Raw genomic sequence first — 18,757 nt, 5'->3', positions numbered from 1 at the left:
CTCTATTCACTGGGTGAGGTAAATAGAAGTTATTATCTTGTAGGTCCTCAGTCTGAATTGTCCCTGTGACACGGAGTAGAACCAAACTAAAATCACAAAGAAAACAACAGTAAGATCTGGCTCAGATATTCCCTGTCTGCTAGTAAGTAGCAGAGTTAAGAACCTTAACCCAAGTTCTCTTATTTCAGATCCACTGGGCTTTCTACTAGACCACACTCTCAAAATCCTGGCATTAATGGATCAGAGATCATTCAACACACAGGTTTTTAACCTTTGCTCTGTGAATTGTGGTTTGAAATATCTTAATTTGTTTGCTTTATAATCCTATGTGTTGTATTTTAGGAATTTAACAACATTGTTCTAAGAAGGTAACCCTAGATTTCACCAAACTGTCAAAAGTGTCCTTGATATAAAAGTAGCTTAAGAATACCTGATGATGGGGCAGCTAGGTGGTGCAGTGGATAGAGCACCTGCCCTGGAGTCAGGAGTACCTGAGTTCAAGTCCGGCCTCAGACACTTAACACTTACTAGCTGTGTGACTCTGGGCAAGTCACTTAACCCCAAGTGCCTCACTAAAAAAAAAAAAAAGAATACCTGATGATGGCCCCCAGCCTATAAATATATGCCTTACCTACTTTGTACTTTAATTTCCTCAACTATAAAGTTGGTGTCCATTTCTTTCCTTCTAAATGATAATATGAACCAGGTTCATAAAGTGAAGAAGTGTGGCAGACCTCGGGTATGGTTTAAGATTTAGGGAGGTAGAAAGATTTGTCACAACAGCTTTAAAATAGCATATTTTCATCACAGAATCTAACACATCACATTATGTCTTCTAGGCATTTAATGAATGTTATGAATTAATACATGAATTAATACTTACCTATGTGCTTAAAAGTACTAAAAGGGCCTAAAGCTGGGCACCAAAAAGTAGTTTAAAGACAGGGTGCCTAGAGATAACCTAAGGATCATAATTGCTATAGCAATCAAATTACCAAGGGGGTGTTTTACAAAATTTAGCGAAATGATAAAAAGAATTATTTCAAACAAAGATCTAGAATAGAAGACAAAATGAAGAAAAAAAAAGTAGGAACAAAGAAGGAATAGCACTTCCAGACCTCAAATTATATTATAAAGTGGCAGCCCTTAAAATCCTGTGGCGGGGGCAACTAGGTGGTGCAGTGGATAAAGCACCGGCCCTAGATTCAGGAGGACCTGAGTTAAAATCTGGCCTCAAAAACCCATGGTAAGAAATCTTAGGAAAAAGGAAGAAATAACCATAACAAAGGTTTGCTCTTCTTTCTGATACCACCACAAATCCATGATAAGACCTACATGTGAGAATAAAATTTATTTCAATGAAAACCTTGAGTTGAGAAACCTGGAAAATGACCTAGAAATGGGTGGACCCAAGCAAAATTATAAATGATCCTTATATTCAGGCATCATTTTGACCCTCTCTAACCAGAGCCATTCATAATAGTTACTTCCCATTCAGTGATTGCTCTAACAGTCAACCCAGAAACCTTATCACCTAAGTTAAAGAGGTAAAACTGTTTCAAAGAATTACCTACTGGGCAAACATTTGTTAAATGTCTGCCAAGTGCCAGGAACTATGTTGGGAATTAGGAATACACACACACACACACACACACACACGTATTTATGCACACATACATTCCCTCAATCTATTACACTGTTAAGTTTATTGTTACCTACAAAGTTACCTTAATCTTCTTTTCAGCCAGATTTCAAGTTTATTAAAATAAGACTTGGTGCAAGGAGGAAGTACACATTATGAATGCCCACCGAATCTGCAATCCTAAAGAGAGGCCTCAGTCTGTGACAGTCCCTTCTTCCGCTCCATCAAGCACCCAAGGAATCTTTTTCTTACTCCTTGAACACTTAGCCTAAATCAAACCTTTTTGTAGGATCTCAGCCAACTCATTGAATATCTATGAACCTCAGGGTTCTCATCCATAAAATCAGGAGATAAGACTAGGTTTTCCCTAATGTCTTTCCATTTCCAAAGCTTATCATTTTCCTCATTTGAGGGTGGAAACTAATATCAAAATTACACAATGCTGTTTACAGTCATTTATACCTTTTTTTGGAATTTGAGGAATTGTATTACTTCTCCTCTAAGGCCTTGCCTTCCTTTGTAAGATAAAAAAGCTTTAATTCCCTATAAAGCAAATTTCAACAATAAGTAAGTTTTTCAATCATGAGCACCAAATGCTTCACCTCTGATTAAGACTAGCCAAGATTACCAGACCATTTAAGATTCTCTGGCAAAAAAAAAAAAAAAAAAAAAAAAACCACCTTCCTGTGTCCTCCAGAACAGTAAGAAAAAGGCTTCTAGAACTAACTGTGGAAAATGACCAAGGTATACATTTCTTTTAAGGAATTGGCAAGTCACTGTAGCACAATGTCCTTAGAGAAAATGAAAAATGCCAAAATAAATGAAAAGGATGTACAAGAACTGGAAGTCAAAGAAATCAATGGAGTTCTTATGACCAAAGAAATGAGTGATAATTGGGACAAAATTTGGAACTTCCAAGCCAAGCCTAATGATCTGCTCATTGCAAGTTACTTAAGATCAGGTAATGTAAGAAAATCATTAGTTATAAGGATGAATCTAGTTCTATTAAAACAGCTTTGGGGGAGTGAACTTCTAATTGATTTTCAGTTTCATTCTAGAGCTGGCCATGGGTAAGAAGGCAAATCAGGCCCTTCCCACTATCATTGATCCCTATCCCACATATTAGCTTTGTTTTCCTTCTGCTCAAACTCTTCTTAATTAAGGGAATGGGACATTTATTGAAGAGACAATAGAAAAGGAAAAATAACATTGCAATAAGGAACATTATAGAATGAGACTGCAAAATATTGAAACCTATGTGAGATGACCTTGGTAACCAGAGGGTATCATACTAGATTTCATCAGAGAAGAGGTGTGTAGGTCAAAATGAGGTGGCAGAAGGAAGTAGGACCTATCTGCAATTTGTCTAGCTTGGGCTCTAGAATGAACAGAAATGCTTTGCTGTATTATGAGGTAATTGTCCTATAATGTCTAGAATGAAATAGGATAAAATAATGATGACCAGCATCAGGGAAGCTCTGATACCATCATACCTAGCTCTTCTCCTAAAGAGTAATATGTGGTAGAGATTTGAAGGGTTTCCACTCTGTGGAAGGCTGGTTACTATTGTGCTACCACCAGAGCATCTGGTCTTTCAAGTTGGGGAGGAAAGACTCTAGGAACTGGAGGATCAGAAAGGGCTTCAAGCATAAGATAGAGCTGAGGGGGCAGCGAGGTGGCACAGTGGATAAAACACCAGCCCTGGATTCAGGAGGACCTGAGTTCAAATCTGGCCTCAGACACTTGACACTTACTAGCTGTGTGACCCTGAGCAAGTCACTTAACCCGCATTGCCCCGCAAAAAAAAAAAAAAAAAAAAAAAAAAGATAGAGCTGAATGGCATCTTAAAAGCACACAGGGGCTCTATGGAATGGAAATTAGGAAGGCATTTGTTAGATGCATGGGGAACAACCCAAAAAAGGGAATGTCATATGTGAGGTACATATTTAAGTAGCAAACCAAGTCAGAACTTTCCTAATTAAGAAATTAATTTAACCTATTTGGAAACTAATTTAACTTGCAAACTCAAAAATCTGCATTGTGTTGGTCAGAGAATTCTGTTTTAGGCTTTTGGAGGAATTCAGGAATCTAGCTTAAGGCCCTCCACAGTCTAGTTCCTACCCCACAGTATAACATTTCCTTTTCTGGGTTTATCTGCCACTACTCCATAAAATATGTACTTAAATACAATTACAGGTAATATTTATTTTTTTAAAAAATTAAATGCTTAACACAATGCTTGGCTCTATATAAAGGTTTATTCCCTTGCTCTTTCTATGTAATGAGTAACTGCTTTCTAATCAACTTGGATTGTTGACCATTTCCCCAAAATTCATCTTATTCCTACTGTTTCCCTCATCCCATTAAAGATTCCCTCCAGTATGTATCTTAAACTTCACTTTTGGTAAGCTTATACATCTTTCAAAACACACACAAAAAGCTGACCACCACAATAAAGCTTGCCATGATCATAGCCACATAGCAATCTTATAACTTTGGGAAAGTCTCTTAATTGATTTGTCTCAGTCATTTCATTTCTAAAAAGACATGCTGGATATAAATGGTCTCTGATGTCCCTTGCACTCTAAATCCAAGAATACTATACTCCTTGTACCACTGTAAGTATCATAAACAGAGCTGGAAGAGACTTTAAGATCATTCAGTCTAACCAATTCACTTTATAGATGCCTCCTCTCTTATTTACTTATTATTTGTTGCTGAAACCTGTGGTTTCATCTCTGTAGAGGACTCACACACTCTCAGTGTGGAAATTCTCTTCTTTGATGCAGATAAACAAGTCCTCTGAGACTTGCCTAGGTCAATGAACAGTCAAGCGCCTTGCCCATAGCCACAGAGTGTGTGTGTCAGAAGTACCATTCTAACCCAAGCCTTTCGGCCTCCAAAACGAGTTCTTTAACAACTCCAATATAATCTTTTTCCCTTGCTTTAATAGCAGTCTTTTATTAGTTATTCATGTATGGGTTCTATCTACCTTAAGAGAATGTAACTTTCTTGAGCACTATGAATGCCTCATTCATATCTAACTCCCAACAATCAATGCTCGAACTCAACTACTCTACAATCTTTACCCTAAATGTGTAAAATACCATTTTGCTTCTATGACTTCACTCATTATTTATTTCCCAGAGCTATTTATTCCCCAAAATTAGAATCCTCAACTCAACTACTGAATTGTTATCCATGCTATAGAATCCACTCCACTGTTGTCATAAAGCATTCTGTGATCTACATGCACACTCTCCTCCCCAAGGTGCTTATGACTTTCCCCTTCAGACCTCATTCAATAATTTATTTGTGCCTTTCTAAAGCACTTTTTAGGACTATTGAGTATTACTTATTTTTGGTTTTATCTTATTCTTCTCAGGAGTTGTGATTTCCCTATATAAATATTTCACGTCCATCAGAGCCTAGTACAGTGTTTTGTATATAATGAGCACTAAATAAATGTTGCTTAATAAACTTAATAAATCTTGGTATGTCATACATCTCTCACAATGCTTTGTACATAGGACATGATCAGTATTTATTTATTAGATTAATGAATGGATTACATGAGGTGAGATAATATTTTAAACAGGTAAACTGAAGAATGACCACAGTAAATTCTTTCAGGCACAACCTGGACACAGGAGATTATAGACATGATCCAAAATGAAGGAGATGAAAAGAAGTGCCAGAGAACTATCACCCCTTCGAAGCACCCTCATATTGAGTGGACACCACCTCTAGCCTTATCAAATTTATACTCTTCAGGTAAGTTTGTTCAAGTAAGATGGATTGACTTAGAGTTGGACTCCTGAACCCATCAGCATCTTCTCAAGGAGAATTCTTTTCAAAATGCTAGGGAGGAAGTTTCCTGACATTCCCTCTACCAATTGAAGTTGGTATATACTCTGTAAATTTTAGCTACACACTGAGAATTGGAGTATATGACACACCTACTATGTGTCATAGACAGCACTTGAACCATAGTCTTCTTGGCCCTCAGGTTTCCTCACTCTTCACTGTGCCAGGTAGATAGAAAAACTATTATCTCCATTTCATAAATAGGAATAGTGAGGTATAGAAAGCTTAAACTGACTTGTCACAGGTTTAAAACCAAAGGCTATTGTGACCAAATGCAGGTCATTTTCACTCATGTGGAGTATGTGAGGGCCACCCCAGGCTATATACTCCCTCCTAAGGCATTCTCCTTCTCTGTACTGGACAGAAATTTATTTAAGTGGAGGTTTTGTGTACAAACCCAGGACCTGACAATTCAGCTTACTCTAAAAAGCAAGCATGTGCATGACCATCACCAAAAAAAAAAAAAAGCACTAATTTGTGCTAGGCACACTGTTAGGCACTGAACTTTCAAAGAAGTTTAAGATATGATCCCTATCTTCAAGGGCTTAAAATCTCTTTAGGAAGGTAAGACAAATCCATCCTGCTAAAATAATTGGTTTGGAAGTGTATTCCAACAATTCAGATCACAATTCGGACAGGAGTGCCTGTTCTATAAGATATTTGTCCATGCCCTCCCATAAATTTGCCACAAGGGATCTATACGGTTCTTATAAAACCTCTGTAAGAGTCTGGAAGTGAGAGAAACCACTGAAGACTGGCAATCAGAGAAGGCACCCCTAAAGAAGTGAGAATAAAAATTGGCCTTGAAGAGTAGGGAAAACAGAGTTAAGGAGAAGTGGAGAAGACATTTCAGCAAGGGAATCATAATGAACAAAGGTGCAGAGGTTGCTGGCTAGAAGGCATGAGAAATGTTGGCTAACAAGGCCAACGTCAGTGAATATTTGTGTATGTCTATATACACACAGACATAGATACATATATAGGATATGTGAATTATGAATATACATGGGTATTCATGTGTAGCTATGAGCATACATATGCATATACACTTACATATATACATTTGTTTATGCCATGTATGTATGTAAAGAGATAGAAGATATAGATTTAAAGACTTGAGGAAATGTTAGGAATGATAGCTAAATCCTCATCATGTAGCATGCTGCCTAAAGTCCCCAAATGATGAACATGAAATTTCAACTTAAAAAAAACAACAACAACACTTTTCCTTACAAGGATGCAAGCATACATGCACTAGCCCAAACACCTTAACCAGCTGCTCACCACTAACATTGTATAACTAACACCTCTCAGATGCCATGCTTGGATCTATTAAAAATACAAGAAGACTTGTAATTATTACCTACTATAAATAAGCTAAATTTAATTAATTAATATTACTACATTCCTGACACTTCAGCTACATGGGTTTCTGAATATCTTTAAACCACAGAAAGATAGGAGATAAAGAAATAGAATCAAGTTATAAGTCATAACTCCAAATCTACTGAGATCTCTCACATCCTCCTACCTCTAAAGGTAGTAGTGCCCTCCTATCCTATTGCCTTTCTTCTATTACCCAAGGTAGGACTGAAGAAACCCAATCAATAGCCAAGACATTGTCAAATACCCTGTAAATTGTCACACAGCTGTGATAAAATGATTACAAATATGATAACAAATATCTTGGGGAGATTCAGAGGCTCTCCCCTTTTTCTAAATTCCTCATTTTTTTGAAAAGTCCCCTTTTTCCTGTAGTATCATTACTGATGAGATTACATTAACTCTCTTCATCTTGGTCAGACCCCACCCAAACATGCAAGGAATTTAATCTAGGGGAAGAAAGCTCCTTTTGTCTAGATGCAGAAAGATTCTCAGTGCAAGGGTAACTCAGCCCAGCCATTTTAAAAGAGTACACATTCTTTGAATTGAAAGCCTAAAGCTAAAGGTGGTCTGTTATAGTTTTTCATTTTAATACAGTTCAACTACAATTATAATAACAATTAGACTTAGTTGCTATTTCATAAACTACCTACTGTTTAAAGGGTATATAAGCAGTGACCCCTACCAACACTTCCTGATTGTCTTTGGTCTGAGAGAAGCAGCCAAATGACCATCCCTTTATTAATAACTTGCCAGTCTTATTTTTTTTATGTACATGGAAATACCCATTTTATTTAGTGGTTAAATAATTAAAACAACATTTATATAACATTGTGCTAGGTGCTTTACAACTACTATTTCATTTGATCTTCACAAGAACCTGAGGTAGAGGTTGTGATTATCTCCATTTTAACAGATGGGGAAACTCAGGCAAACAGGTTTGTTTATTGTTGGATGTTTTTTTTAAGGTGACTTGCCCAGGGTCACATAGCTAAGGAGTGTCTGTGGTTGAATTTAAACTCAGGTCTTCTGAGGTTGAGAGTAAAAGTAAATAATTTTTTTTTTTAAATCCTCTCAAGCAGCAGACCTTCATGTGTCACCAAGGCAGCATCATACCGGTGCCTGCGCTTGGCCTTTTTCCTTGGTGCCCTCTTCTCCCCCTTCTGCTGGCCCACATGACACTCTGGCCCCTTCTTCAGAAACTCATCAGTGCTCTCATTTTTGTGGCCATCCCAAAGACCTCCAAGACCCACCACAGGCCAATCAATGGCTCAGAATTCAAGGCTAGATGGCCTAGGCTCCCGTCAGAACTCAACCTCTCAAGAGGGTGAATTTGGGTTTCATCTCGTTAACCCTCAACTGCCTCTGTGGAAAGGGCATTATAATAATATCTAAGGGGGTGGACATGAGAAATGGGGAGTGGAAATCATGAGTTATTACTACTGTTATTTGTTGAACTGAAGCTAAGATAGGCCACGTGGGTCCTGGGAGACAGCACAGGTACACAGAACACTGGCTCTGGGTAAGAGGAGAGGCAATAACGCCCTCCTACCTGCATGAGGCGCTGCCTGAGACAACAGTATGAAGCCACCATGAAGGTCCACAGGACTGGACAAGATTATCACGAGGAGGGTCAGCAGAGGAGAGGCAAGTTTGAAAAGAAAGGAGCTAGTATGTAAAAGGTTAAACATCTAGGAAGCTCTCCTGCCCAAGTCAGCACATTCCAGACGACATTCCTCAACAGGCCAAGACAGGCTGCATCCAACAAGCTGAAATGGAGAAGGATCCACGCGGAAGGACCCATGTGAAATCATCCACACAAGCATGGAGGACTGGGGCAAGAGAAAATTCTGAAAGCAAACCAACAGAGTCTAAAATGAAGCAATCCCACCCCCACCCCCGGTTTAGAGGGCTTGGTCCAGCACGGGTGAGGCCTCTGGGACTCAAAGGGAGAGGACGGCAGACATGCAGCTTGCTGCCTTGGGGGGCTATGGTATCCTCAAGTATGCTAGAGAAGCAAGATGTAGTCAGGGTGCCTAGCGGAGTGTCAGGGGGACCCAGAAACAAGGCAAGCAAAAATGTCCTTCCTAAAGAGAACAGAGAGTCTGTCCAGGTACCGCAGGGTCTGTGGGTCCCTGAGCTCAGAGAGCCATGGAATGAGCCAGAGGCCCCAGGTGCCTCTCTTGATGTGAACCTCAACAAATCACGGCCTCCTTCTCTGGACATGTTTCCTCAACTAGAACATGAGGGAGCTGATTGGTCTTGCAGCTCTCTATGATCCTTTCCAATTCCTCGCCTATGGGTAACTTTGTTACTGTACTAGAAAATCTGCCGCCAAATCTGGGCGCCGACTCCAGCAGCGTGGTGGTGTCCAGGTAATGGCTCTTGTAGAACTCGAGCAGCGCCGGCAGGTGCTCAAACCCGTGGTCGCCGATCTTGAAGCGCCGGCTGGGCAGCGAGTTGATGATGTAGTAGGACACGCGCTAGTTCTCCGACACAGAGAGCACGTAGTCGCCGGGGCAGGTGGACGAGTCGCGCACCAGGAAGACGCCGTGCCGCTGGCCCCGCAGCCGGCTCTGCGCCTCCCGCCGCTCCCCGCGCCGCTCCCGCCCGCCCTCAGAGGCCCCGGCCCGCCCCTTTCCCGCGGCACCGCCGCCTCCACGCCCGCACCATCGCGCGCCGCCGCCGCCTCGCCGCCAGCCGGCGCCCTCTCCGCTCAGCTGCAGCCCTGCTTCCCGAGAGCCCCAGCAACAAAATGGCGGGCCCTTGCCAGTCTTATTAATAAAATGATTAAATTATCCAGAAACTATGTCTCTCAATATCTTAGTCTTCACAGAACTCACATATATCCCTGGTTCCACATCTGCCCTATGATGTAATACTTTAATTAGGGAGTGGTATCTGCTGGTTTACATCATATGGAACCCTAAAGCAAATGCTGCTATTGCTTGTAAATCATCTTCAGATCAAAAGAAATAATTTATGTGTGGTGTTTAAAAATCTTAATGTACTGTATAAATGTCATCTTTTTTTGAATATAGGGCTGAGAAAGAGCCCCCAAAAAAACCTCTTTATAGTCACTAAAACTTAGAACAGATTTCAGATTTCAGTGAAACAGTTACCCAAAAGTTACATCTGTGAAGGAAGCAATATAAATTTCAATGACACTGCATACATTTTCCAGGTGTGGAGCAAGCTGTGAAAATGTCTTCTCCAAGAACAATGAAGACATCTCCCTGTCCAGCTGTTACCACCATCCTTCTGGAAACAAAATACAAAAGTAAGATCAACCAGGTGTTCAAATCTGCCTTGCTTTGCATCACCTTTTGTTCTATATCACAGCAAAGAATTCTTTTTGAAAAGATACATTATATTACCTTCCCATTACAAAGGCTGCATTTAATTTTCATCTTTCTGAGTAATGAGAGAGGAGTTCACCAGTCAAAAGCCAGAATGGGTAAAGAGAATCCTGTCATTTGGGAATTCCAATAGCATTGAAATCACTGAGCCAGTCCATATCTCTTAAATTTTGTGGGGCCTTTGTGAATGTATAAATATGCTACCTCAAAATTAAGACATGGTAACTTCCCCACCTTATTTCATTTCCATTTTTTTAACTAATAAGCATTTATTTTCCCTCCATATGACCTTCAACCTCCATGAAAAAGCAAAAACAAATGTCCTATGACAAATATGTATAGTTAAGAAACAGAAATCCACAAATTAACAGGTTGAAAAATGTATCTCGTTTAGTACATTTCGTCCATCATGTATATAAGGGGCTAAAATTCTAGCTAGTCTGTCTAAAATATCTAATGAGTGGTTGCGAATAAATTATAAGCTTTAGCAAGAGTTAGACTTTTAAGCATTTATTAAGGAGAATAAGAATTTGGTGAAAAGAAAGAGAAAGGCCTAGATTCATCTATCTATTAAAGGGAGAGCACATTTCTAGCTCCCTTCTCCACCCGAGTCCTGAAGAAAGAGAGCCTGAGAGTGCCAGCCTCACTCCCTCTTCCTCCCACAAGTAAACGTCACTTCCTGACACCAAAGAGCCGCATGTCTTGCCTTCAGACACCTTCTCCTCATGGCGGAGCTTTGCTACAGTAAGTCTCCAGCAGGTGGCGTCATTCCAATCGTTACATGTACCTTCTGAGAGTTGAGGAACATTCTTAAGCATCACTCTTCTGTAAACATGTGTAAAAGACTACAATTCTAACTAGTCTGTCTAAAATATCTAATGAGTGGTCGCCAATAAATTATAAGCTTTAGCAAGAGTTAGGCTTTTAAGCATTTATTAAGGAGAGTAAGAATTTGGTAAACAGAGAGAGAAAGGCCTACATTCATCTATCTATTAAAGGGAGAGTGCATTTCTAGCTCCCTTCTCCACCAGAGTCCTCAGGAAAGAGAGCCAGTCAGGGTGCCAGGCTCCCCCTTCTCCCTCCCACAAGCAAACAGATGTAGAAAAAGCCTTTGATAAATTACAACATTTCTTTATGCTAAAAAAAAAAAAAACACCTACAAAGCATAGACATAGAGAGACTTCTTTTTAATTTTTTTAAAAAGCATCCCTCTAAAGGGAAAATCAAGCATTATATCTAAGAAAGACACACTTCAATCTTTGCTAATAATATGGAAGTAAAGCAAGGATCCCTACTCTGTGCACTAATATATTATATACTTCTGGAAAGGACAGCAACAAAAATAAGACAAGAGAAAGAAAGTAGTCATAATTACAAGTAAAGAAAAACTAAAACTTACCCTATTTACTGATAATATGATGGCTTATTAGTTGTAAAATCTCAGGGAATAAGCAAAGATGCAAATTGAGACAATAGCTTCAGAAAGTCAGATAAAATAAATCCTCAAAAATCAATAACAATTCTGTAAAGAAAATAAAAAATAAATGAAGCAATAGTAGAAAGAGAAATCTGATTCTAAATAACTAAAAAATGCATAAAATATCAGGACACCAACTTAGCAAGAAACACAAAAGCCTTGAATAGATTCAGTTTGGAAATGCTCCTTACATGAAAAAAAAAATTAGCTAGAGAAATATTGTGCTTATGGCTAGAAAATACCAATAAAATGAAAATGACAATATTACCAAAATTATTATACAGATTTAATGTAATACCAATCAAATAACTATGTGGATACTTTATAGTAAATGATGAAATAAATAAAATTGATTTGAAAAATAAAAGAAATATACTATCACTGAAATTTATGAAAAGAAGTACGGATGAAGGATGAATTAGCACTAATAGAAATCAAACTGTATTATGAAACAGCAATCCTGAAAAACATCTGGTTTTGGTTAAAGAATAGAGAGAGAGAGATCGGTGGAACAAACTAGAAAAGGAAGATTAAGAAACAATATATCTATACTTAACCCTCATTGCTCTGCAAAACAGAGAGAGAATGAACCAAAAAGAAAGAAAGAAAGAAAGAAAGAAAGAAAGAAAGAAAGAAAGAAAGAAAGAAAGAAAGAAAGAAAGAAAGAAAGGAAGAATATATCTCAATAACCCGATGTTAAATAAGGTAGAAAAAAATTAATTACCCAGGGAAAAAAGTACTTACATGGTAAAAATAGCTGGAAAAACTGAGGAGTCTAGTAGAAATTAGGCTGTCTTAATACCTTCTGTCATATTCTACAATACTTTTACATGCATATGCAACCTAATATTAAAGATTATAGTATTAAAAACTTAGAAGTGAAACTAATAATATGCTTCTAACAGGTGTGGTTAAGAGATATATTCTTTTTTTAATTAATAAAGTATTTTATTTTTTCCCCATTACATGTAAAGATAGTTCTCAACTTTTGTTTATACAAGCTTTCTAATTTCAGATTTTTCTCCCTCCCTCCCCTCCCTCCCCCCTCCCCTAGACAGCAGGTAATCTGATATTGGTTTATATATATATATATAAAATAACATTAAACATATTTCTGCATTAGTCATGTTATAAGAGAAAAATCAGAGCAATGATGAAAAACCTCAAAATAGAAAAACATCAGCACCAAAAACAAAAGAAATAGTATGGTTCATTCAGCATCTATACTCCACAGTTCTTTTTTTTTTTCCTGGATTTGGAGATCCTCTTCTATCACGAGTTCCCTGGAACTCTTCTGTACCCTTGCATTGGTGAGAAGAATATAGTCCATCACAGTAGATCAACTCTCAATGTTGATGATACTGTGTGCAATGTTCTTCTGGTTCTGCTCATCTCACCAAACAAGCAAAAGAGGCAGTTACAAGAAGTAAAAGACATAACATTGATTGCTTGAAACTAAAAAGCTTCTTCACAGACAAAATTATTACACCTGAGATGAAAAGGAAAGTGGTCAAATAGGAAAAAAATCTTTCCATCAACTTTTTCTGAAAAGGGTTTGGTTTCTAAGATACATGAACAACTAGTAGATATAAGATAAATAGCCATTCTCTAATAGATAAGATATCAAAGGATATGAATAGAGTTCTTAAAAGAAGTGCAATATAATCACAAGCACAAGGAAGAATTCTCAAAATCACAAATAACATGAGAATTCCTCATTTTAAAAATGTTGAGTATACCATAAGAAATGATGAATAGGGTGAATAGAGAAAGTAAACAACTATCTATATGAACTGGTAAAGAATAAGTAAGCAGAGACAAGAAAACAATATTCAAAGTAACTCAAATTGTATAGATGGAAAGAATAACTGCACAACAAAAAATCAAAAGTAAATAAAACAAATATAGAAAGATCTGTCAGGATTAAAGGGAAGAAAGGAAAGGGCACCCTCACACACACAAGCACACTACTTTGTTGACATAAAAGGTACCAAAATTTACACATTGTACGTGATTTTGGACTTATTGATAGTATTGATCAAGCATGCTGGCTCTCTGGGAGGTGATGAGAAAGGGATACTTGGAATAACTATTATAATGAAAGAAGCACAATGTTAATAAAAATTATTTTAAAAGTAATCAAAATATAAAACAGAAATTAAAAGAGTCCTCTCATGAATGACATCTATGAGAGCCAACATTCCTCTGTCAACATTCAGATAAAAAAAGAAAATATGGCAAGCATCCAGAAAAAATTTGAGAGCCAAAGAGCCACAGTCAGGATCACACACAATTTATCAAGCAACTCTAAAGGAATGGAGAACTTTGAAGTTCAAACAGAGGAGTTAAGAAAAACTTTAAAAAGTAAACATAAGGGGCAGCTAGGTGGTACAGTGGATAGAGCACCAGCCCTGAAGTCAGGAGGACCTGAGTTCAAATCCAGTCTCAGACACTTAAGACTTAATAGCTGTATGACCCTGGGCAAATTTAACCCCAACTGCCTCGCAAAAAAAAGTAAACATAAACTAGGTGCTTCACTGGATAGAGTGCCAGACTTGAAGTCAGGAAGACATCTTTCTGAGTTCAAATCTGGCCTCAGATACTTACTAGCTGTGTGAACCTGGGTAAGTTGCTTAATGCTATCTGCCTCAATTTCCTCATCTGTAAAATGAGCAGAACAAGGAAATGGCAAACCACTCAGGTATCTTTGTCAAGAAAACCCCAGAGTCAGAAATCGTAGAACGCAACTGAAAAGAACTGAATAGCAATGACAAAAAGTTGAAGCAGGTAAACAAACTAGATTTTGACATATACATATGGGTATGAATATGGGGAGAGGATAAGAGTAGCACCTCCTACCCCTCATGAAGCACAACTGCCACCTTCTTCTCCAGATGAATTCATGATGAACAAATAAAGCTGTATTTCTGTGTTCTAAGTGCTTTATCCCTCCTCTGCTTCATATTAGTAAAGATTCTTATCTGAGTGAAAAGAAAAGGTTTCCCTTAAATCACAGACCAAAGACTGCCCCTGACAGGCACTCTGCTCCCAGTGTCCCCCGTATCAGTGGATGAAATGGGATAGTCAAAGCCTCTAAGTTGCCTTTTGAACATTATAACTCCTAATACTAAACATGAACATTCCTCAACTATTTTTTTCTCACTGACATTCATTGTCTTTACATACATCTACATCCCTTGCAGATCATCTATGTGGCAAGGAATGCAAAAGATAATGTGGTATCTTACTACCACTTATCAAGAACGATTACTCTGCTACCTAAACCAGGCACTTTTGAGGAGTTCACTGAGAAATTCATGAATGGAAGAGGTGAGTAGACATAGATCTGTGGTCACCTGATTCACTCCTCACCTGAGGTCAGCACTAAATAAAAAGAGAGGGTTTTCTATTTTCAATGATCTCCATTTTTCAGTAATAAAATCAGAATTCCTTAGAAATATGTTTCTCCAAATGATACAGAATTGCAAAAATATATATTTATACCATATTTTCCAAAACAAACTGCTAGTCAAGAAAAATGGTTGAGCACCTAAAGAAGTGAGCAAAACACTGAAGCATGACACTGTATAGAGGGGTTGAGAGGAAAGAATCTACCTCTTCTAAAATTACTCACTCTAACCTAAACTGTTCATGTCTATTTCTCTATTTCTTTCATGTTTTCTGTCTTGTTAGCATGTAATTGTATATGATAGGTCCTGATTATTCATTTTATTTCTTCTAGGTTTTCTGGTTTGTTTTCTTTTCAAACAAAACTAGTTTGGGGATTTTCTTTGTTTCTAGGTGTGTTTGCTTTTATTTCACCTTCCTCATTTTTTTTTGTTTTGTTGATTAGATTTTCTATTCTATTTTAATCAAATTGGCTAAAGTTTTATGAATTTTTACAGTTTTGTTTTCAAAAAACTACTTTTAGATTTATGATTTCTAAATTTTTTTGTTTCAAGTCTTTCCCATGTAGTTGTTTTTTTAAGATTTCAAAATTATTTTATTTCATTGTTCACTTTTTTGTTGGTAGTTTTATAGAAAAAAATGGAATGGTCATGGGGAAGGAAGAGAATTCGAAACAAACAAATGTTCTTGCAAATGGAAAAGTTAAGTTTAAATAACAAAAAATTGACAATAGGAAGACAGGTTTTACACACAGAATAGCTAGTTATGCTGATGTGCCCCAAATCAAATAATCAAAGTATGTTTACTTATTTTTCACAAAATATCACTTATTTCACTATCCACATCCTCTGAGAATTTGTGATAAATTGTCAAAATTGAGCAATTATGCAAAATTATCATTATCAGTATTTTTGCCTATCCACAATTAAATATTAATGAAGTATCTGCTACATTTCATTAATATCAATGCGGATGAATGTGAAAAGAGGAATTAAGTAGAGGAAACAGATAAAAGAAATAAAGGAAAATCAGAAGATTATGGAAAGGTAACTAAGAGAATAGCTAGAATAATAAGTTAGAATACAAGAGAACCTGTTGGTATGGACAAAAAAGGGATTAGAAATGTTTGCTTATTTTGCATAACTTATCATAAAAAAATAGAGGATGAGCAAATCAATAAGAGGTTTGCATAGAAAAGGTAAGTGGTCACTTATCAACTTTATTTGACAGTTACCTCCAAGTATTGGCGTGAGGCTCACATGAGATAATTTATGATTGCTTGTATTAAAACTCAATATAAATTTAAGAGTACTAGTAGCACACTACCATAACTGTATATTTATTAATTTTATGATGACAAGAGAACTTCTGAGGCTTAAACACCCCAATTATTTGGTAGTTTTCTGGAGAAATAAACTGGATCACCTCAGAAATAAGCTAGAATCTTAACCAAACCCAGTTGATAATTAATATATGGATGAATGAATGAGCAATTGCTAAATATTTATTATATGCAAAGCACTGTGCTAAACACTGGAAATACAAATAGAAAAATGAATCAGTCTATGGTCTCATGGGAACTCACAATCTAATAAGAGGGGATAATACATATAGAAAGTTCAGCACCAGGGTTAATGAAAAGATCCTGTGGCCCTTATATAAGTAATATATCTTCTTTCATGTCCTTTCCATTCTGGGTTGGGAGGAAACATGGATGAGGCTATTTCCAAGAGTCTTGGGAGTATGGAGTGCTGATAATTCCACTGAATTCTATAGAAAGGTTTAGAAATGCAGTTACTACTGGTAGAATGTGATACTGGCACTATAAGCATTGGCAGACATATTCCTAAATACAAAGGCTGTGCTATAGGCAAAGCATCTAGAAGTGACTTAATTTTTTAAAAAGTAAGTGAAACCATGTCTCTATAGCTAGGTTAAACTAAAGTCCTTAATTATCTAGCTATCCAAAATGCATTCTCATTGTCTCCACTACGATTTTTTTGAATAACCAATACTACTAATTTCTGCCCAATCCTTTCATTACCAGTTCTACCATTCTACACATGTGAGTTTCACTTGTTATAGAGTTATAGGATAATAAAATTGCTAAATGCATGCATATGGAGCATGGGAATAATGATGCAAAATTTCTTCAATACAACAGCAAGGGGTGGCCTTTTGTTTATAATATGTATGTGTATATATATATATGAATTATATTTTTCCCAAATTTCCCCTGCAAAATTTTTAATGTCAATTTTTAAAACTTTGTGTTCCAAATTCTCTTCCTCCCTCTCTCCCCAACCCTCTTAAGAATGCAAGAAACTCAATATAAGTTATACATGTGTAGTCATGCAAAACATTTCCACATTAGTCAAGTTGTAAAAGAAAAGACAAAAAAATAAAGAAAAAGGAACTAAAAAATTATGCTTCAATTTGTATTCAGACACCATCAGTTCTTTCTATGGAGATGGACTGCATTTTTCATAAGTCCTTCAGAGTTGTCTTGGATCATTGTATTGCTGGAAATAGCTGTCATTCACAATTGATCATCTTACAATATTGCTTCTACTTTGTATACAGTACATTTCATTTTGCATCAGCTCAAGTGTCTTTCTAGATTTTTCTGATAGCATCCTGCTCATCATTTCTTTTTTTATGCTTCAATCTGTAAGCAGATTGAATCAGTTCTCTCGCTGTAGATAAATTTCATTTTTCATAAGACCTTCAGAGTTGTCTTAGATCACTACATTGCTAAAAATAACCAAGTCATTCACAGCATAGCATCTCACAATATTGCTGTTATTTTGTATACAGTACATTTCACTTTGCATCAGCTCATGCAGGTGCTTCCAGGTCCTTCTAATAGCATTCTGCTCATCATTTTTATAGTAAACTACATTTATATAATACTTTAAAGAAAGATTTCCTTACAATAAACCCATAAGGTTGATTATTGCAACAACAGTAATAGATAACATTTATATAGTAACTTATATCTGACAAAGAATTTTCTTCACAATTGTCCAGCAAAGTAAGTACCATATGTTTTGTCATCATCATCAACAATCATCTTCAATCTTCATCCATCAATCCTCATCATCATCCCCGATGAATTCTCATCATCAATTGATCCTCCTCCTCATCAATCAGTCTGCATCATCAATCAATCCTAATGTTCCTCCAATCATAATCAATTCATCAATCAAACATCATCATCTTACATTACTCTTGCCTCTGCTTCAAAATTATTTTTACAGTGACTGTTGTTAACTGTTTCCCTCCATCCTATTCCCTCCCTATGATATTTACTCTATTTTCTATCTTCTTTTACCCTATACCTCCTCAAAAGCATTTTGCTTCTGACTGCTCCCTCCCCCACTCTGCCTCCCCCACTTCTTCTTCTTTCACCCCTCCCTCCTTATCCCCTTCCCCTCCTACTTTCCTGCAAGATTAGATAGATTACTCCACCCAATTAAGTTTGTATGTTATTCCCTATTTGAGCCAACTTTGATGAGAGTAAAGTCTTTGAACCAATTCTGGTGAGTGTAATGGCCATTCACTGTCCTACTTCTCCCCCACCTTTCCCCTCACTCCATAAGCCCTATCCCACTTCTTTCA

At 37.1% G+C, this 18,757-nt stretch overlaps 1 protein-coding gene across 1 annotated transcript in view; it reads left to right on the top strand.

Annotated features, from left to right (window-relative positions):
• Positions 1 to 18,757, top strand: part of LOC122750217 (sulfotransferase 1C1-like) — a 37,379-nt gene that overhangs the window by 7,006 nt on the left and 11,616 nt on the right. The window contains 5 exon segments of the mRNA XM_043996890.1: positions 2,405 to 2,603; positions 5,276 to 5,416; positions 10,077 to 10,119; positions 10,121 to 10,172; positions 14,932 to 15,058. Coding sequence (XP_043852825.1) covers positions 2,405 to 2,603; positions 5,276 to 5,416; positions 10,077 to 10,119; positions 10,121 to 10,172; positions 14,932 to 15,058 — 562 coding nt within the window.

This window comes from Dromiciops gliroides, chromosome 3 (genome assembly GCF_019393635.1).
Source record: "Dromiciops gliroides isolate mDroGli1 chromosome 3, mDroGli1.pri, whole genome shotgun sequence".
In the NCBI taxonomy this organism is placed as follows: domain Eukaryota; kingdom Metazoa; phylum Chordata; class Mammalia; order Microbiotheria; family Microbiotheriidae; genus Dromiciops; species Dromiciops gliroides.
The sequence above is the reverse complement of the archived record's forward strand: the minus strand, read 5'-3'. Positions and strand labels throughout refer to the sequence as shown.